The 20,734-nt window shown below is 47.2% G+C and overlaps 8 protein-coding genes across 8 annotated transcripts; 2 read left to right on the top strand and 6 right to left on the bottom strand.

Annotated features, from left to right (window-relative positions):
• Positions 1-3,056: 3,056 nt before the first annotated feature.
• ONS95_009106 (uncharacterized protein) lies at positions 3,057-4,054 on the bottom strand (the record flags this gene model as incomplete). The annotated part of the gene is made up of 2 exons (XM_058502676.1): positions 3,057-3,204; positions 3,303-4,054. 2 exons carry the CDS (start codon positions 4,052-4,054, stop codon positions 3,057-3,059), a joined length of 900 nt encoding a protein of 299 aa, XP_058361605.1.
• Positions 4,055-4,147: 93 nt separating this feature from the next.
• Positions 4,148-4,887, bottom strand: ONS95_009107 (uncharacterized protein; the record flags this gene model as incomplete). Its single annotated transcript, XM_058502677.1, has 2 exons — positions 4,148-4,671; positions 4,734-4,887. 2 exons carry the CDS (start codon positions 4,885-4,887, stop codon positions 4,148-4,150), a joined length of 678 nt encoding a protein of 225 aa, XP_058361606.1.
• Positions 4,888-6,864: 1,977 nt separating this feature from the next.
• Positions 6,865-9,564, bottom strand: ONS95_009108 (uncharacterized protein). Its single transcript, XM_058502678.1, has 5 exons — positions 8,816-9,564; positions 8,508-8,766; positions 8,197-8,239; positions 7,736-8,068; positions 6,865-7,683 (listed from the first exon to the last, which is right to left on the bottom strand). Exons 1-5 carry the CDS (start codon positions 9,037-9,039, stop codon positions 7,565-7,567), a joined length of 978 nt encoding a protein of 325 aa, XP_058361607.1. The 5' UTR covers positions 9,040-9,564; the 3' UTR covers positions 6,865-7,564.
• Positions 9,052-11,692, top strand: ONS95_009109 (uncharacterized protein). Its single transcript, XM_058502679.1, has 4 exons — positions 9,052-9,251; positions 9,311-9,375; positions 9,435-9,564; positions 9,659-11,692. Exons 1-4 carry the CDS (start codon positions 9,189-9,191, stop codon positions 10,427-10,429), a joined length of 1,029 nt encoding a protein of 342 aa, XP_058361608.1. The 5' UTR covers positions 9,052-9,188; the 3' UTR covers positions 10,430-11,692.
• On the bottom strand, positions 11,078-12,256 carry ONS95_009110 (uncharacterized protein; the record flags this gene model as incomplete). The annotated part of the gene is made up of 2 exons (XM_058502680.1): positions 11,078-11,614; positions 11,711-12,256. 2 exons carry the CDS (start codon positions 12,254-12,256, stop codon positions 11,078-11,080), a joined length of 1,083 nt encoding a protein of 360 aa, XP_058361609.1.
• A 702-nt stretch (positions 12,257-12,958) lies between these two features.
• Positions 12,959-14,631, bottom strand: ONS95_009111 (uncharacterized protein). The gene is made up of 3 exons (XM_058502681.1): positions 14,530-14,631; positions 13,769-14,457; positions 12,959-13,668 (listed from the first exon to the last, which is right to left on the bottom strand). The coding sequence occupies exons 2-3, from the start codon at positions 14,426-14,428 to the stop codon at positions 13,108-13,110; spliced, it is 1,221 nt and encodes a 406-aa protein (XP_058361610.1). The 5' UTR covers positions 14,429-14,457; positions 14,530-14,631; the 3' UTR covers positions 12,959-13,107.
• Positions 14,632-15,432: 801 nt separating this feature from the next.
• On the top strand, positions 15,433-18,736 carry ONS95_009112 (uncharacterized protein). The gene is made up of 4 exons (XM_058502682.1): positions 15,433-15,514; positions 15,568-16,861; positions 16,919-17,281; positions 17,380-18,736. Exons 2-3 carry the CDS (start codon positions 15,656-15,658, stop codon positions 17,006-17,008), a joined length of 1,296 nt encoding a protein of 431 aa, XP_058361611.1. The 5' UTR covers positions 15,433-15,514; positions 15,568-15,655; the 3' UTR covers positions 17,009-17,281; positions 17,380-18,736.
• ONS95_009113 (uncharacterized protein) lies at positions 18,737-20,580 on the bottom strand. The gene is made up of 5 exons (XM_058502683.1): positions 20,414-20,580; positions 19,995-20,345; positions 19,264-19,947; positions 18,960-19,154; positions 18,737-18,905 (listed from the first exon to the last, which is right to left on the bottom strand). The coding sequence occupies exons 2-5, from the start codon at positions 20,034-20,036 to the stop codon at positions 18,822-18,824; spliced, it is 1,005 nt and encodes a 334-aa protein (XP_058361612.1). The 5' UTR covers positions 20,037-20,345; positions 20,414-20,580; the 3' UTR covers positions 18,737-18,821.
• Positions 20,581-20,734: the final 154 nt, after the last annotated feature.

Raw genomic sequence — 20,734 nt, forward strand, 5'->3', positions numbered from 1 at the left:
AAATTCAAATAACGCTTCCGAATCTAAGAGCATATCATATCAATACGCCTTCAGGTTCAGGAGGAGTACAATGCTTTAAGTTACTATATACTCAAAAGCTTGGACGGTCGTGGCCCCAAGTACACTCTGAAGAATTGTCGAAACTTCCCTTAACAAGACGGTCTTGATCATCTCTCGGCTGGCAAAATTTGTATACGCCATCTTGCTATCAAGGGGGGCGATGGTGAAGCCATTTTTGTCATAAGAGAAAGATGATTCCTGACCTCTTAAATCATGAAATGTGATATTTTCGTGTTTTCTCAAGCCGGAATTTGGTTTGCGGCAGTTCATCTTCACTAGGAGACCTTAAATTTATATGACTTTTCCGTTTCATAGAGACTGTCTCTCGCAAGGAAATGTATATTCGACTGTATGCCAGGCATCAACGCAAAGTTGTAAAGACATAGAATTTTTATACAGGCATGTCGTGTCTATTTGGATTAGTTTGCAACTTAAGGTTTTACCTATCAATGCAATCTGAACCCGAGTGCCGCTGAACGAAAGAGTGGGTGGGATAATGAACATAGAATAGCCGCGGGGTTCGCGGGGGTAACTATCGTGATTTACAACAGTGCTACACGACAAGTGTGATCCAAAGCCTCTTCCAGCAGGAATCTTGTGAAGGAGCAGAAATGGATTCCCGGGCAGAATTCAGTCTGGAAGCTATAGCAGGGGCACATAGGAGGCCAAAATGAGCTCTATATTATAGTGTGTAGACAGATTCGGGCCTTCTTAGGATGCTTACCTAGGTAGACTCTGCTCTGCTCAGGCTTGTTCACCCTCTAATTAAGTAAGCACACCCTCAGCTCAGGTTCAAGCAGCCCTTGCTCATGTCCGCAGATTGAAACGGAACAAGCGAAAGGAAAAATAATACTGAGTCTATGGGTATTGAAGAGGACGGCCCTTGTTCTCTGGAGACAAAAAACTGTACCTTGTTCTTCTGCTGTCCCCAAAACGAAACAACCAATGGAACTTTAATACAATCCAGCGTAATTGCACGGAATATGCTGCCGACTAGCCCTAATGCACCATGAAGCACACCGCCGCCAACCACAAGAGACATCATATGATTCCCCCATATTCGGCTCTCTAACCATCATCCAACCATTGATCCAAAGCCAACTGCCGAAACCTCTTACCCCCTGCGATCTTTCAAATTCCACGGTACTTGTACACCCTAGCGATGGACGGCCCACCATTTCCTTTTCTCTTGGATCCTTGGAGTCGCATCCCCGCAACTCAACGGCGCAGAACAGAAGCAAGGATACAGTACAGGGACAAGGGCAGGGTTAGAACTCCTCCCAGCATGACTCGGAGAATTTCGCAATGCTTACCAAAACCTGATGTCCAACCAGACTGTCGGGTCGTGAAAACTTGATTCTGGTCAACCACGATAGCCGTGCGCAGACTCAATCATACACTCGTTCAGTATTCCGAAATTGGATTTCTTTTTCAAATCTATTCCTGTCATCGCAAAAAGAAGGCTTCTTACACAATTTATCCACTTTCCTCTGTTCCTCGCTCTCCTAGTTTCCAGTCTCCTGGGGCCACTAGAGCCTTCGTTTTCGCATGCCAGAAGAGGCAAATCCCGAACCTTGTCAATACAGTATTACAGTAATGACCTCCCCATTCTGAAACTCTATTGTAGACACGGATGAAGCCATCCGCATCATTTCCTTCCCATCATCCCAGTTCTTATCCATGTCTCAAGTCCCAAACACGGTAAGCGAGGTCGCTATCTGCCTCTCTGATGCTTGCCCCTTTACAGTTCACTATTTCCGGCTTTCAGGGGTTGCCTCTTATCTCCGCATGGCTGCCTCTCGCTTACAAGCGGTAAGTGGACTCAGTACCAGCTTCATGATTCCAGAGGTGGGTTAGAGGCGCCGAGATGTAGGTTGAGTGATGGTTCTGATCAATCAGGATAAGAAGAAAGACTTCGCATGATTGAATCGATTATCTTAGATCCACTTTGCTTGCAACGTTTCATTGTTTCTGTAAGGCTCTTGGCAAGCGTTTCCTCGGGGAGAGGAGCTTCATTATTTTCTTTGCAATCTACAAAGACCTTTTGAAATTCTGGATCTTTAGGTTTGCAGAGCGGATCGTGCGGATGTTGCGGTAAATTGGATCGATGGCGGTTCTCGGCTGTGGTCGGTTTAGGGGATTTGGAAGCCGACGGTGGGGATAGAGAGAGAGGAGGTCCTTGGGTATGTAGTATCACTATTCTACGATTCAAAACATTAATGTGAGAAATGTTCTTTGGTATCTCAGTGTTTCGGTGATGCTGTTTTGCAATCTTTCTCGGGGGTTCAGTACGCAAATCACGATGGCTGCATCTCTGAGGCACATTATTTTTTCAAGTTTATTCTTATCACTGTTACTATATTGTTCATATTCCTGGAGAACTATCACTAGATAGAAACCTATCGTATTCTTTTTGGAAAGTTCCGGATATTCTGCATAGGTTTAATATGACATGGACTTCCCTTTCGTCAATGTAAACAACTAGAAGTCTCCTTGTCTGTGTTAAGCGAGATTCTGAGACCAGACCAACGACGGGAGTTGAGTAGGTGAGACAAGTCGATCAAGGGTTTTGCTACTCTAATCTACTGAAGAGATGTAATGATGGTCGATTTCTTAAAGCTTTATCAACCTGACTTCTGTTTCTGTTTTCTGTCGATTTCATTTCTCGAGGGGTGTCATTGTTGTTGTTGTTGTTGTTCTGTGGACTGTTGGTTTGGTGTGATGGAGCCGAGTTAGAAGAGCAGTGACGATTGATTGTCAATTTTTTTTGTAATTACTATGCCTCTACTTTATATCATTTGTTTCACGACTCTGACCAACGTGACAAGATTGGATAGACTTTCTAATTCAATTTTCTTGATTGCAGTCATGTGAGACATTCTACTGGAGGTACTGTAGCTAATATACAGACATCTTATTGGTTAGCATCCATCTCAATCTCGCGCTTCTTGTACAAGGGTATCATTAATACAGTACTTGCAAGGACATTATCCAACCTAGACTTTCAAGCCCGACATCGCTCCATCCGCAAGCTCATCAATTTCCTCATCCGTTGTTCTCTTCTGATACTCTTCATCGTCGCCAGACTCTTCAGTGGAATCACTGTCCGGGCCTTCGTTGTCGGCCTCACTGCCCTCTTCACTACTATCTTCGTTACTATCCTGGCATTCATCTCACTTCCAGGCTCACTTCCATCCTCATAGCTCTTTCCACCATCTGATGTCTCATCACCTGACTCCTACTCCGAATCCATCTCCGTCTCTGAATCCTCATCATCCGAAGCCGAGCCTGAGCCCGCCTCAGCATGACGACGACGACGCGCATTACTGAAATCAGTCGATATCTCAGTATCGGTAGTATTATCCATAGGAGAAGAACTGGTTTCGGCTACAGTAGAGGACTCAGCTGAGCTTGGGACCGTGGATGAGGAGATGGAGCGAGAAGGGCCGGATATTGACACTGAGCCGAATTGGCCGGCGATGAAATCGGTGTCGTCGTCGTTGACGGTAGTGGGTGTTGCGGGTTGGGGTGGTGGCTGGGTAGTATCGTCATCGGACGAGGATTCTGAAATTGAAGCGCTCTCTTCTTCTTCTTCTTCTTCTTCTTCTTCTTCTTCTTCTTCTTCTTCTTCTTCTTCTTCTTCTTCTTCTTCTTCTTCTTCTTCTTCTTCTTCTTCAGCAGCCATCTCGTCGCGATCTTCTATCTCTTCTGCTACCTCCATCTCGACCTCCTCCTCGAAGGGATTGTCCTCCTCAAAATCACTTGGTGGCTCGGAAATAGTGTCCGAACCTTCGTCGTCAATACCTTCACTTGCTTCCATATCCAGGCCCATGTCCATGTCCATGTCCATGTCCATGTCCACGTCTATATCTATATCAGTCTCGGGATCTGGGTTGAAATCGGGGCCTGAATCTGAGTCAGAGAAGTCACTCTCGTATTCACCTTCCTCTTCGTCTTTATCTTGGCTCAACTGCTCCACCTCCTCCATGGCCATGTCTTCCGGACTTTTTGACGCCCAGACACCAGGAGTGTGATAGAAAACCTCGCTGGTTGGGTCCAATCCGTCGTCTTGTATCTCGGTGTCGTTTTATTCAACTTCTGGTTCGGAGGAGTCGTCGACTTGCGTTTTGGAAGTCTCTAAAATAGAAGAGGACACAGACATGTCCTTGCTGTTGAGATGCGTGCAGATTTGGTGGCTTGGTGGATGAGGTTGACTCAAACTCCATCTCGTCATTGGTACGGGTTTCAGAGTAAGTAGCAGGAGCAGCGACATCTTCTCTCGTTGTGGTATCAGTAGGGGGTGTTTTGCTGGTGGGAGGAATGTGGGGAGTGGCTTCATGCTGTGACCCGAGATCTCAGAGACAGGGGCACCGCTGAGATTATTATTTCCAACAGCAGCAAAGTCTTCATGCGCACCACTTGCCGACAGATCCTCTGTTGTAGTGTTCTGATCCGCGCCTGTAGTCTCGCCGGCGGGAGTTACGTTGATGGTAACATTCGGAATGGTGGACTCTTCCGCGGTTGAGCGTGGCGAAGCTGGCAGATCCTCCTCCTGGTCTACGTTCTTTGTAGACGGTGTAGTATTGACAGTATCGTTTGGCACAGTAGAATCTTCATTTGTTTCAGCAATTGAATCGATACCAGCTGTTACAGTATCATTCTATACAACAAACTCTTCTTTGTTCCGGATGTTGAAGCGACAGCCGTTGTTGCAGTATCCTCTTGGATCTCAGAAGAAGATGCTGCCAGTACAGACTCCTCGCTCTCCATCGGTCGGAGTATGTTCACCGGTCGCAGAATTCTGCAAAACCGCGGCGGAGGAGACATCGCAATTGGCCTGCGAAATAACAGACTCAGTTGCAGATGCCGTCGCATTTTGCACAGCGCCACAGAGCATATCAGGGCTCATCATCGGCTAGTACTTGATGACCTGCTCATCTTGTGGGCATGGGATATATCGCTCTGAAAGCTGTTGGCTGGAGTATGCAGATTGACGTCCGCTCTTTTAGGGCTTATGAGCAGCAGGCGTGGCAGGCTCTTCGTTGATGTCAGCGGAGCTGTTTTCTTCAAATCTGAAAGCCGAAGAAACATTGAGGGAAGTTGAGATAGTCGCAAGTAGATCCAAATGTGTAGTGGTGTTTGAAGGGGTCGGACGGAAAGGAAAGAACATGGTGGAGGCTGGAATAGGTATGCTTACTCCGCCGTAGTTGAGAAATGTCGTAGCCTTCGTTCTGGGTTCACCCTGAGAGTAGCATGCTAGCAAAGCATGTTCCTGGTGTGATCTGTCTTGAGACGTACTAAGAAAGCAAAGAACGGCTCAGTCGCGTTTGTCCATTGAGGAAACTGAATTCCAATCTAAGGTTGACTGTCAGCTCTGATGTCACCGCCTTGATGGCAGCTATCGGGGATAGGCTCCTCACTGATTCATCCAGGATACTCTGCCAGTCGAATTGCATTTCCCAAAGCTATGCTCCCTGACGGTCCTCAATCTCAGAGGCCTTTCCGCTGAAGAGCAGCAGACCAGAATTGGGAGGATGCCAATCACGCGATTAGATCCATTCAACTACACTCTCTGAAACTCCTATCTTTGCATGTTGTCTGCTTTTGAAGACGCCACTAGCTCAACAGAATCCACGAAATTCCATCACAGCCACCCACACATGACGTCCGGAGATCGGGTTGAGATAATTGACCTCTGCTTGGTTGGCCCTAGACACGTAGAATTGTTCCAGCAGAGCTAAAGATGAGGTTCTTGCTAAGTCCCCTCTAATACCAATGTCCTCAGACCGCAACAGAACATTGTGAAGGATCTTTGGGGTCTTCGATACAGGGCCATCGATGGTATTCTCATCCGGCTTGCGAATCTTGGCTCCATGTGTTTCCGTGGTGACCTGTGTCAAATCTCACTTTCGACCAAGTGCTGCCATGGTTTTGAAGCGGGATGCGATGTGCTGAGGAAGAAACTTGCGACGAGCAAAGATTATTGAGGTAGTTGCGGACGTTTCATGGAAGGAGGAGATTTAATGGAGGTCATTGCCAAATGACGTGAAATTCCCTAGCGCCATAGCTGAGCATATACCTATGCTCTCAGAGCGGTATTGCTGCTTCTGGAAAGCAGATCTTTCATCTGAACGAATCAATTTCAAGGAATATTTTTGTCGAATAAGTGAATGTCCTAGGATTTGAAGCTGAAGGCATGAGCTTATCCTTGTGCTACCACGTGTCCCATATTCTCGATTCGACAGTTAAGTCATATCAAAGTCAATCTGTACAAGGCTTCGTTCTGAGAGACTTGATTTCATGTTGCTTGATACAATGATAGAGCCAATGAGTAAGTATTCTCTTGATGTATATGTAATTTAGCCAGCCCGTTATGCGTAGGACGTTAGAAATCTGACGGTTACAGATTATTCTGGCTAAGTTAAACGAGAGAACTGTCCACTACATTTAACGAAATAACGCATTTCCTTGCACTTGTGAGTATGGTGGAGCGGTAGTGGCGGTAAATGGACATTGCGGCCACGATTGAGTTCTGCTGGCAGTTCAATCATCAATGTCGTTCACATTTAGTGTCACCTCCTTGATCCCATGCTTGCTCTTCCGATCTACAACTTGAAAAGTTCCTCTGGTGTTTCCTCGCACACCTGACTTAAGTCTGGTGCCCCAAGTTGCATCTCGAGGCCCTTAATCAGTTCGTGGCTCACAACCTGTCTTGATGGTGTAGACAGTCAAAATCCTACATGTAGTAGGCTCAATCTATGCGTCCTCTCCGGTCCCCTCTGCGAGAGGCAGATAGATTCAGGTGTTTTTTGTCTTTCATTTTCGTTCATTCTTATATCACGTACCTATTGCCTTATTCTACCTTTTATAGTCCTACAAACAGACATTACTTAACCTTTTACCAAGTGACAAGACTTCCTTCAGCAAATGCACCACCTTATTCCCAAAGAAATCCACACCTCCCTTCCAATATACCAGTAATTTACTTCAGTAAATCTACCGTGATCAGAAATCTCAATTGATCATACTAAAAGAATTAGCGACGCGACGCTCTGCTTGTCTCTATGCTTTTCCGCGCTGGTCTAGCGGGTGACAAAATAGACAAAGCTAAGCGAGACGCTAACACCAACGCAACGTAATGCGGGATACTCCGATAATCAACACGAGTTGAACTCCAGAAGAGAACCCTGCACTGTTCCATTTATGTTTCAGCAGGACAGTCTCTTTTAAAAGAGTTAAAAATTTCCATGTACTCTATCTGCGCTGCGGGAAGGAAGGTCACACGTGGACTAACCTGTTCTTGTTGGGCTGCGAGAAACCTGAAACGGCGTTGATGGGTAGGAGAAGCACGTTTGGATGTGCATGGTTGGCGTTTGAGGGGGATTCTGGCTAGAAGGAACACATATGTAGCGCGGAATTCAGATAGGCAAATTTTGGACAGTGTGCCAAGACCAAAAATGTCTTTGAAGCCATTCCGTGGCCACTTTCTTTAAAGTACAAAAAATTACATCTTACTTGGCATCCTCATACCGCCATCAAGTCTCAGCACCACCCCATTCAACATGATATTCTCAATACCCTGTGTAACGAGCTGTGCAAACTCATGCGGTTGACCGGGTCTCACTGCATATCATTAGAAACGCAACTCGGAAGGCAGGGAAAAATCCAAACTCACAGGGAAACTCCATAACCCTAGTCAAACTCGCTCTAACCTTGTCACTCATCATACTAGTCATTCGACTCTCAAACAAACTCGGCGCAATCGTCACCACCCGAATCCCATGCCTCGCTAAGTCTCTCGTCAACGGCAGCGTAAGCGAGGCAATAGCTCCTTTGGATGCAGAGTATGCGACTTGGCCTGGCTGGCCATCGAAGGCTGCAGAAGATGATACCATGATGATAATACCGCGTTCACCGTCGGACCCAACGGGTGTAGTTGCTGCCATGTGTGGGAGGACTTGGCGGATTAGGTCGATAGTGCCGCGAACGTTGACGTTCATGACGAAGTCTGTGGAGGGTTTTAGAATGAGCTTACTGGTCTTCAACAATGACCACAAAAATAAGAATGTAACGTGTGGCACATGTAGGATGTGGATGATATATCTGCTTGGATAGAAATGAGCAGCATAAACGTACCAAAGTCGTCCAGCGAAAAGGGATTCAAGTTGCGGTCTAGAATCTATTCGTTTTGTCAGATGTAATTATACCAAGGGAATGAATAGATATGACGCAGGATGAGAAAGAGAGTTGGAGTGAGGAAGAATCCGTAAGGAAGCCTGTATCTTATACAACCGGCGATACTAAGTGGTGAACGCCCCCTTAGAGATTGTTCACGTGACAACTAGGAGGACTTGAGAGCGCTGTTCATGGAGAAGCAAACACTTCATGCTGCAAAATACTAGTTGATCAACGTAGATGGTGGTAACAAGCAAAGATAGATCACTAACCTTGGCTGGCGTAGAAACACCCGCAGCAGCAATAACCCCACCAATTTCCTTTCCCGTCTGTTTGACCCATTCCAAAGCTCCCTTGACAGCAGCAGCTATACTGTCGGTCTCCAATACATTCGCCTCGAAGAATTTGGTCTTGCCCCCGCCAATATCTTTGACGACTTCTGCGGCAAGCTCTTCATTCATATCAAGGATTGCTGCGTAGCCTCCTTTCCGGCAAATGTCTTCGACACATGCTCGGCCAAGACCAGATGCTCTATTGTACGTTAGCTTTGTTACATTGATGAGGCAGGTAGAAAACTCACCCTCCGGACACGATGAATGTTCTGCCTTCGATCTTCATATTTATAAGTGGTTGAGTCGTTCTGGCTGTACTCATAGACAGAAGAGAAGACTGATGTGAGATGGAAGAGGTAGTCAAATAAACAGCCTCGGCTCGCGATTGCCCTGCAACCTTTCCCAAAACAGGCAGGCGTCGATCGGACCTGGAACTCTCAGACGCCGACAAACGACGATAAGACAACAACATCACGCATCAATCGCACGCTTCAACAGCAGGGATCCGATGCTTGAAATGACGACGAAGTGAGTGAGGAGAGATTCAAGGAAGCGAGCAGACGACCAGGACGACAAGATACCACCCCCACTGTTGGAAGAGAGCAGAGAGCATAATACAAGATGGTGCGCCCGAGGAGATCATCCGCTGCAAGCGACGAGTCGGGGGGGACGGCGCGCGATCAGGTTTGTTGACTTCTCTGGATAGCCGCGATGAAGGAGAATAATGCTGATAGAAAGGATAGGAACTGGGCAGCATGTACGACTACTTAGCAAAGATCATTTTGCTCGGGCCCAGTGGAAGTGGGAAGTACGAACCATCCCCGTTATCGCAGATAGAGAAGAGGCAGTATTGACAATGGCAACCAGATCCTGCCTTTTGCACCGCTTCGTGAAGAACGAATGGAGAATCGTATCCTCGCAGACGATAGGCGTCGAGTTCGCAAGCAAGATTATAAGAGTCGGAACTGGCGCGAGAAGGAAACGGATAAAACTCCAAGTAAATACCAAGCTCTTCCCTCCTATTGCCCCCTTACGAACCCCTCTATTTTCTTTCCGACTAGGGCTCAGCTAACCGACCTTCCCTCCCCCAGCTCTGGGACACAGCAGGCACCGAAAGATTCCGCTCCGTCTCACGCTCCTACTACCGCGGCGCCGCTGGCGCAATCCTAGTCTACGACATCACTTCCCATAACACCTTCACAGCCCTCCCCTCGTTCATGAACGATGCACGAGCCCTCGCATCCCCGAACCTCACTCTCCTTTTGGCAGGAAACAAAGCAGACTTGGCAGACAGCGGGACACTGATCGATACAAGCTCGCCTTTACCGCCTGCTACCCCGTCGAGCATCAGTAGCAAGGCCTCGTCCTTCCCCTTCAATGCTGGAGGGTCGGTACCGTCTACAAATGGGTCTGCGTCTGGGGCTGGAACCCTTGGGCTGGGCACACAATTACGGGCGAGCGTGGCGCCGGATGGGAGGGAAGTGAGTGCGGAGGAAGCATCGAAGTGGGCAAGCAGCAATAACGTCCCTGTATCTGTCGAAGTATCAGCCTTGAGTGGAGAGAATGTTGATGAGGTATTCAACCGGCTGGCGAGGATGATACTGACGAAGATTGAACTCGGAGAAATTGATCCTGATGATCCTATGAGTGGTATACAGTATGGAGATGGAGGGTGGCAGGGAGATGGTGATGGAGCGAGCGTCAAGAGTGGAATGACGGTCGATGAGGGTGCGAGGAGAAGGAGGAAACCGAGGAGCAGAAATGGATGGGGTATAAGCGGTGGAACTTTAGGTGGGATGAGAGAGTGGGAAGAAGTCTTCACGCTCAGCGGGAGTCGGAGAAGAAATAGAGGATGCTGTTGAATCTGGACCGCCGAGAAAGCAGAGGAGAGGCCAGTACATACCTGTTGTAAGAAAGATTTCCTTGGTTCGTATATACGATTCATTCTTGCTCATAGCTAGCTCGGGACCTGGCACGGCATTTGGTGTTTCATTAGCCAGTACCAATAGAGGGTCAAGCATACCTCTTCTTTCGTTTCGCTCTTTCGGTTATCAATATTCTCAGCGAGGCTTTATTCGGGATTGCAGATAACAGTATATTTGTTGTTGATATTGAGCTAGAGGTAGCGTGAGATATTAGAGTAATACAATAATAATCCTTTCATATCATGGGCACCTTTCGATGCCTGGAACGTAGGGTGCTAGTTACTTGTCTCTTTCCTCTCAGTCGTTCAAGCGAGGTGCTTTCCAGATGTTCGACGTTTCCTTCAAAACCATGCGAAATAGATCGCGAATTTATTTATCTCTATCATGCTCGCTCGCAAAGGTTGGCTCACAAAAATCCCTGAGGTGGGTTTTAGTTGCTGTTTGTACCCTACCAATTGCAGCGTGCCCTATCTTGGTTGATGTGTAGTCTCAACGCAGTGCAGAGCAGCGCGTACCAGCCGTTCACTTCCTTCAATCAACGCCCCTTTGAACAAATGTCCTTCAGCATTTCTAGCCAGCCCTCCCTCAGATTCCCTTCCTAGCAGCATCCCCTAAGGCACCCTTAATCGCCTCCGTCGCCCCATGCAACAGCGCAAACAACAATTTCCCCTCCCATATCATGCGTCCCCACCCGGGAAGTTTACTACTACCTCTATCATTAGCCAACACCATTTCCAGAAATTCGCCCATGCCCTTCCTCTTCTCCTTCTCATTCACATCTCCACCTCTACTTCCATGCCCACCATTTCTCGCCCTGCTTTCCTCTTTCCTCTTACTCAGACTTTTCCCCGCCTCATCCTCCAAGTCCTGAACATACGCCGCATAGAAATCTGCGATATCACGAACCAAGTTGTACAGGCTTTGATCTATGATACCTTTGCTCAGACAAACGTGGCAGAGCTGTTTTCCGAGGCTACGGCCGTATGTAATGGCACTGAGAATGTCGGGTTTCGATTCGTGCGTTAACCAGGTGTGTAAGATGCGGGCGAGGCTAGAGACTTCGTTGGGTGAGGCGTCGCGTGCGGGAATTGGTGGGAAGGGAATGTCGCTTTTCAGGTGGCCCTGTATTGGAGCTGCATGTCAGTGGTACTGTCTTGAAGCTAGATACACAAGATTGGATGTTTGATGTGAGAACACAAGAGAGTGCTTCAAACTCACCAAGGCAAACCATATTGAGATGAACTCATCAATATTGCTCATTTGAACTTCGTCATCCATGAATTGCTCCTCAGTACCATCTATTCCAGACCTCACCGCAGCGTTATCAGCCGCCACGGACATGATGAGAGGGGTGTTTATGGGTGGTATTTTCGTCTTCTTCTTCTTCGATACTTCCTGTTGCTGTAACTTCACTTCACCATTCCTGTCCCCACATCCTTCCACCTTCTGCTTCCTAACTCTCATCCCCTCACATCCTTCGAGTGTACTTGCACAAATCTGTCTCGGATCGCCGACCTGAACTCTTCTTCTGTCCTTATCTGCTCCTTTCCTCTTCCGTCTTTTGTGAGCCCGAGGAACTGTGGACTGACATGCAGCACGAGTTCGGCTTTTGAGTTCCAGATGTGTGAAACATGTCTTGAGGCTTGTATTTGATGGCAAGGGTGAGGTTGAGCAGAATAGAGAGTGTGTTTCCGAAAAAGATGACAGTGTAGATGTGATGGATCCAGGTGGCGAGGGCGAGACGCAAATCACGCGGGTCCCCATTGTTGTGTCAGGTCGAGATCAGGATTGCTAGATTGTTGATTTCTTTGATATTCCGGTTGTAAATGGTGATTCTACAGAAAGTGGAATAGTGCAGTTGGTCGTAGGAGGATAGTTTAGGTGGAGGTGTTGGCTGATGCTAAAGGTTGATTTTAAATTTCGTGGTGAATTGGTTGAGAGACAGCAATCTTTAAATTCATATCGGGAACATATCCTTGATTCAAGTGAATATCGAACAAGATAAAGTTGAACGTACAATATCAGAAATCACCATAATCAAGAAAATCTGAAGGTGAAGCACTTCCTCCAATCATGCATTCGTGCTCTCAAACATCAGTGGACCAAATTTAACCCAGTTATTAAAGAGAAGCAGATCTTGTAAAAGTTTTAGGCATACACAGCTCGATGACTACAGACGGTGATATTTATTTTACTGGCAACTACACGAAGTTCGGATCTATTTATAAGTTTCTATACATTCGTCTTGGGCGATCCAACGACTGAATGCTTTCCTCTTGGCAGCTAGGCCGACAAATAATGAATCGGCTCCAATCCAAACCAGCTGCCACATTTGATATCACAAGTAGTTCCCAACGCAGATGTGTCATCGATTCATGCAGCTCTTCTATATCTGCTTGGCCAAGATGGGGTCATATGATCTGATAATCCTACATTAAACGAATGAGTAAACAAACAGTACGGAATACAAAGTGTAGAGTTGCATATACAAATGCATGGGCAGGTTCCCGATATCACTGTTACATATCTTTCAACTCCAAGTCCAGCCACGTGTCTACTGAGGAAGCTAAATATAAAAAAACCAAAGAAGTCAGTGCCCCACAAATCGGAGATATTCAGAGTTGGAAAGATCCACATCCTCCAGTCTTCAAGAACAACAACTCCATGTAGTCGCCGGTTTCATGAATCTCGTCCCAGGTCAGTAATCGTCCCTCTCTATTGTCACGACTGTCTCCTCGATCCACAACAGTACTCGCACTGACTCCCCTACCAGCAGCACCACCTAGTCTCCTCTCAATCTCATCGACATTGTACTTCTCCAGCGACCTAAAAGCATGCTCAAAGAAGAATTTCTCCCTGAGCTGTGCATCCATCCAACTACCAGGACCCCATTCTTTGTATGCGGCATACTCTTCCTCATCCATTACATTCAAAGTCTGCTCGGCCTGCTGGTGACAGGTGAAAAACATATGGCTGACAGCGGGAATTAACCATTCTCTCTGGGTCTGAGAAGCGCGACGGGCAATCATGCGACCAATATCGAGCCCATTCTGTGCGGCATGGCTGACTGGTGGGGGTACAGGGTTGCGTTCCATAAAATCCAGCTGAGTTTGGAACTTCGAGAGGATGTCGTACATACGGTTTCCGGTTTCGGCATCGGCGTCCACTTTGAAGGCCTAGCAATTGTCAATGCATGCGATGGAACAAAAGAGGGGACAGGTATTTGGATCAAAGCTGGAGAGGTAAAGTGAGGCACAAACAGACTCTCAAACTTACCCATCTTGCAAACACGAACAGAAATAGATCGATGTCATCTCTGTAGATCTTCTTTAATGGTGGGATGAGTTCCTCATGGCCTCGAGACACAACAAGATTTGGATTTCGACGCTCTGGGAGTGTCAAAATATGCGCTTTACGCGTTAGCTCTGCCTGCTCCAGTACAGAGGGATTGTATCTTGAGCAATGTCGTGCTGTCTGAATTAAAACGGGCGATGGAAATATAAGCGGGTCTTGCGCGAGCGAACGATTGGGATTGAACAGACTGTTGAACCCGCTCAAAACAAGGTCGCCGAATAAATCTGCTTTACGTAAGGCCTCATTGGTTAGAGACGGGCTGTGAACAAGTGATCTTGATTCGCCGAGAGTTGCGCTCGATTGGCGTGATGTTGGCACCCACAGAGTCCCTGCGGCTGGGTCAACTTGACTGCTCTCCGGAGGTATTTGGGCAGTATGAGTATAAAGATTGCTACTTGTTTCTGGCTTGGTTTCTCTCCTTCTAGATTGGTCCGCACAGGAATTGAGCGGGGTGTCGGGAGCCGACTCTGATTGTCGAGGAAGCTCCACGACATCCTGGACTGGACGTGCTGGCAGAGATTTGCGTATCGCTCTCGATCTTACCGGTGGTCGTTGCAAAAGGGATATCGTCTGGCTGTTCATGGTGAGTTGAATTGTTGTTGTAAGATGAACTGCGAGTTGTCAGCAATTCAGTTCTGCAGGATCCTGCGTGCCGCAGAGAAGAAAATGGTCGTGTGTTGTACTTGGTAGGCGAAAAGATGTCTCGTGGCTGTAAAACTAAGAGATCGATCTACGCGTGAAAATAAGGATTTTGGCATCGAGATAGAAAGAGACCTGAACTATCGGGAAGTTTATGGTGAGGGATCATTGTTGCAAAAGTGAATTCTCCTAAGCGAGTTTGTTTATTGTGTGCCTCAGGTTGGATATTTGAGTTCAGCTTCGATTCACCCAACCCTGAAAGCCTTTGTTTTTCTACAGCAACAAAAATCACAGCGAGTAATGAACAACGCCTAGGTTTATGAACAGTCGCCTCATTGCATGCCGAATTCCCGCCCAAGGAGTGATGAGTGTTCGGGCATGAGTTTTTGCAGGATGATGGCCGGCCTCGAGGACTCATTCTTGTATCAAGAAATGCTGGAGACTAGTCTAAGCTCATGACCCTGGATATTCCAACCCCAAATTCAGGACAGAAGGAACTAGGTATGGCATAGCCCGATGCTGAGGGCAAAAATGATTGTCCGAGCTTGAGAAGATAATTTATTGGAGAAATCATTCGATGTGTATTGTTGGTACTATCCCAGTCACTATAGCAGCATCCGAACTTGTACCCTATTTCCGAGCTTTATTTTATTGGGTAGTGCGCAGAGTGTGTCGGACCAGCAAATCGCTGCTGCAACAGCATATAGAATGTAACCTCTTTGTGGGTTTTGGCTACCACAACAAGTTTGCTATTACGTGTACATCTCAACGTGTTCATACATTCAGAATAGATCAGGATTTATTAAAAACTGTCAAGCAGTTTGAAACAGTACTTAACTGTCATCCGACGTTGGTCGAACGAAACTCCATTTCAAACCCCAGAGTCACGTGATTTGTACTGGTTCTCAACCCCACCAAGTCTGCTCGAATATTGTGACAACAGAGCAAGATAGGACTGGTATAGCTTCTTTACGGCAGTCAGATTCTTCGAACCGCGGAGAACCTCTATGCTCTTTTCATATTCGTAATGTAAGCAACTATAATTGAGTTAGATATTGGAATTCATGCTTACGAACCATTAGATTGCGTCATGGAGCTTAATCCGAGGGTCGGAATAATATTTACCCCACGTACCTAGACTTCAACGACACCACATGCGCCGATAATAATATGTGCACCAACACGCCAACGGCTATATTATCGCGACGCTATAAATCCATCAAACTTGTAAGATATCTTCATACCAATAGCCAATCTACTTCATCAACCCAACTCTGCTTCGCAACGAGAACTCAACTTTCAACAACCACTCACCTCACCCCACCTCGGTATCTATCCCGCCAGATCACCACCATGCCTCCTGTACCCAAAGGACCGATCAAGCTCGCTATCTTGGATGACTATCAGGGTATAGCACCCAAACATTTCGAGTCTCTCAAGCCCACCTTTGAGATCACAACTTTCCAAGACACACTCCCCGCATTCAACAACCCCACAACTCCAGAATCCACTAAACAAGAACTTATCACGCGTCTCAAACCCTTCACCGTCATCTCGTCCATGCGAGAACGTACGCCCTTCCCAGCTGACCTCCTCAAGTCTCTCCCAAATCTGAAGCTTCTTCTCACCACTGGTGGCCGGAATGCGGCAATCGACATGGCTGCCGCAAAAGCTCTCGGCATTCCAGTCACGGGAGCGGGAGAAGCAGGGCGAACGCCATCTGCTGCTGTGGATCGCAAGAAGCGACGAGGGCCGGATAGTACGACACAACATTGTGTTGCGTTGATTCTGGGTATTGCGAGGCTTTTGGCGAGTGATGATAGGAATGTGAAGAACGGCTTGTGGGAGACTGATTTTGCGACGGGGTTGAGCGGAAAAACGTTTTCGACTCTTGGATTGGGCAAATTAGGTGGAAATGTGGCAAAGATTATGTATCAGTCTTTCGGAATGAGGATTCTTGCTTGGAGCTCAAGCTTGACGCAAGAGGCGGCTGATGAGAAGGCGAAGGCATTGGGCTTGCCGGTTGAGGAGGATGGGGAGAAAGTGTTCAAGGTTGTCAGTAAGGAGGAGTTATTTAAAGAGGCGGATGTGTTGAGTGTGCATTATGTGCTGAGTGATCGGTCGCGAGGTATTGTTGGGGCTGAAGATTTGAAGTTTTTGAAAAAGAATGCACTGTTTGTAAACACTTCGAGAGGACCGTTAGTGGATGAGGATGCTTTGCTGCAAGTTCTGGACAAAGGAGCGATTCGAGGTGCAGCTGTTGACGTCTTTGCTGTTGAGCCTCTGCCCCTGGACTCGAAATGGAGGACCACAAAATGGGGCACGGATGGAAGAAGTAATGTGTTGTTGACACCACATATGGGATATGTGGAGGAGGTAATTTATCTCCCCAGTGCCATGTGTCAGATCAGGAAGTGTGCTGACTCCACATAGGGAACGATGAACAGCTGGTACGAAGAGCAAGTACAGATTGTGGACAGATGGCACAAAGGCCAGGATCTCCTGAACGTGATCAATGCGTAGCGTGTCAATGTGCTGCAACGCAATTAGTCCTTTTGAATCATGTTTGATTTTGCCTTCCTCGCGTTTCCTTTTCTATCCATATTTGCCGTGCGTATCGAACGACTGTTTTTGAAGCTTCAGTCGCTGAACGTGCAGGAAAGAAAGATCTTCAAGCACGATAAGAATAGTTAAGTGACCGAGGCTGTAGATTGTTCGTCCCATGAGGCGATTCACCTGGTCAAGTCATGAGTACCTAGTATTCACCAGTGCATGAGATCCCTCTCTCTCTTTTCAGTAAGTCATGACCAATCAAGTCTAATTCGGAGGATGGTGGTTTGTTATGATGTTCAAGCTTCATTTTTCATGCGTTAATCCCCGGCGTCCTTCTCCAGGCTAGAAAGTTGCGATCAGAGCCTTGTCTCGCCCCTCTTCCTCCAAACAAACCCACTCCAGAGTCCCACATCGACAATCACTGCTCAGACACACGCAGGGAGTGCAAACAGCCGGAATCCAGGCATCACGGATATCGAACGAACTGCATCATACTTCAATATTCTCATGGTCGAGAGATATTACAGATCAATCAACAACCTCTTCGTACATATCCAAGAGAATGCTGCATTGCGATGCCAAGACATCGAACAAACGGATGAGATGACTGCGACTCTTGTCCGTTTCCTTCTCAAGGCGTATAATCAGGTCTCTGTCGGAGGAGAGCAGAGAGTGTGGAACATACTTGAAGGCATTGTCTGGGACTTAGCACATATGAAGCTGCTCGGTGTCATGCGGCTCTCCACGATCTCTACCAGCATATACAACGAAATTCTGCGAATGGACTCAACGACGTTTATCAAAGCGATGCGCTTACGTCGAAGCTGATTCAAAGTTTCTTGACCGCGTATGAGCAAATTTGACCTGGTGGCGAGTCAAGAGTATGGAACATGCTTCAAAGCAACGCCTCACTTTCAAGTTTCAACAGTTCAAGAAATAGCTCACTACAGTTTGTCTTCTAAGGAGAAGAAGTCCACAATAGCCTACCTAGTCCCCTGAAATCTTGTGATATTAGTAAACGAAGAAAGCTCTAGACTCGAGAGGTTGCGATATCACAGCAAGGTTCAACGCATTGGTTAAATGTGATGTGATTGTTGGTTTCAAAACATGAGATATTTCTAGCGAAGTAAAACTTTTTCTGCTAGTCATGCAGTCATTTTGGTCGCGTAAGTGGTCATGGCTACCCAATATCCTAACTTCAGCAGAAGCTAAGTTCTAACACCCCCCACAGCGCTATACAAATACAAAGCTGACAACTCTAGGCGTCATGCAGTACACTTCATGACTTCAGCCAGCTAACTTCTCCAGTAGTAACTCGGATTGGTCATCGACCTTTATATAAGTATTGCAAATTGAAGACAAGTCCGTCTATCTTCACGGATGTTGCGGGATGCGATCGGAGAACCTTCAGCTGGGGAAACCTGGCTGAAGCTCGCTGTCTTGTGAAGTCGGTTCGATTAAAGCACGAATACGACCCGAGAGGCACCTTCTCGGGTTCCTGGCGTGGACGGGAACATCTGGCTCACGCTTGGAGGAGGGGTACTTTCTCTCGGGGAACCCTGGAAGGAACACGCTTTCTACAAAATCCGAGATATCGGGGCTTTCACTTTTGCTTTTTGAACAAAACAAGTGTTCGGATTCTTTTTGACCCTTTCTTTACATTAAGTAACCTGTCAAGCGGTAATTGAAATATAACAAGGCTACTACCACCAGCTACAAGCACTTGGAAACTTTGTGGTCCCTGAGCTCCTCTTCCCAATTGCAATCAAATCACTCGCCAAGCTCACTTCTGAGCCCCCAAAACAGACGACCAATCCTCATTTTTTATCCACTTCTCTACGGTCGTCAGCTTGAGCTTGTACTCGAGCTATATCTCATCAGCAGCTTCCTACTTCAAAGGAAACATTCGGGCGTAACTCACCTGCGCCGGTGTCAATATATCCGGTTCTCCGCCAGAAATCCCAAAGTCCTCAATGAACTTGAATGAATCCCCTATTTCCTCTTTCATCGCAACAGGAACTCCCTGAAAGAACTCATCATACGGCACTTGTTCGTACGCAGCTTTTTTGCCGTGGACTCTGCCCCATGTTTCGATGAACTCCGGCATGGTCATGGTCTGGTCGGTGGGTTAGCTTGTCTTCTCTAAACAGTCCATTATCGCAATACTCCGCATTTTTGGAAAGGCAAAAGCAGCAAATAAATGGAGAAAAGGTCGCATTACATACCTCTGAAACACCAGCCAAAATGCTCCCAACCGGCAAATCCACCAGCGCCTTCACAAACTCCCCCGTATCCTTCTCCGCAACCACAAACGGCCATTGCAAGCCCGCAGCAGTAGGTCTCCTCAGCACAAACCTCCCATCCTCCAGCTTCTGCGGCCCCATCGGTGGGAACGTCCTCCAGTTCTCCACGTAGTGCCCCATCCTCAGCTGGCTCATCTTCCCCGCAAGCTCAGGGTACTTCTCTCGAATAACACGAATCACTTCCGCCTTGCAATCAAAATGGTACACAGCCGTGTACTTTCCGCCGCTCCATTCCGTGGCGTCGGCGAGCGAGGAGTAGATGAATCGCTCTAGGGTCTTGATTATCGCTGGAGAGGCGGCGACCTCGGCGATGTTGAGGCTTTGTTCGATTTCGCGGTCGTGGCCGTAGATTTTGGGGTCGCGACCTGATGCTATTTCTGGAGATTGGACGGCGCTGAACATGTGGATGAAGAAATCTACGTTGGCGAAGATGGTGGTCGCGCCTTGGAAGGCGGCGAGAAGTGAGGCTTTGTCATCGAGGTCGCCTTTGATGATTTCGATGCCGAGGGTAGATAAGGCTTGGGATGCTGGGCTGGAAGGGTTGCGCGAGATACCCCGGACGCGCCAGCCTGGGAGTTGGAGGAAGGTCTTTGCTACTGAGGAGCCCTGATATAGATTAATATCTGGCTGTTTAACTGGGCTGAGGAAGGTACCTGAGCGCCTGTGACGCCGACCACGACGATGAGCTTTGACATGTTTGCTTATTGTTGGGGTTTCACCGGTCTGAAATGATCGAGAAGAAAAATCGCTGATACGGCTCTTGAAAGATGATATCTGTACTGATATATATTTTAATCAAGTAAATAGTCTCTATGTACCTCCGGACATCTTCACAGTCCGCGCATCTCTCCGGGAACTCTCCAGCATCTGTTCCCCAGCCGATCGATGCTCCATTTTGCAGTAAAAGACATCAAAACCAAGCCTTTATTCGATGGACTCGGGAAAACAATTCGACCTTATTACAAAGCCGCTCCACTGTTGCGATACTCGGTATTTTTTGACACCTGATCATGCACATTTGTAAGCTGCCAATTGTCGATGTGGGGTAATGAGACTTGGCTCTAATACGTACTGGAAGTTCCTCATCCAATGAACATACAAGATTGCATCTGTGCATCGTAAATCGAATAATTTCGGGGTTTCCAAGAGCTCTAGAAGCTGGAACGCGAAATCTGTTAAATTACTGCAAGCGGACCTGTTTACTTCAAAAGGTTGAATGGGCTTCGCTAAGGGATTGGATGTTTGCCAAGAAGCTTAACGCCGAAGCTCGCTAATGACGAGAAGACCTCCTCCCTGGCTTTGAGACAAGAAGTACTTTAGCTTTATTGTATGTATTCCTGGCTGGTTGTTGATTGTGTAAATCTCTTAAACCTACGTAGCATCTGTATAAGAG

This window comes from Cadophora gregata, assembly GCF_030347475.1.
Source record: "Cadophora gregata isolate MNR1 chromosome Unknown scaffold_3, whole genome shotgun sequence".
Taxonomy (NCBI): Eukaryota; Fungi; Ascomycota; class Leotiomycetes; order Helotiales; family Ploettnerulaceae; genus Cadophora; species Cadophora gregata.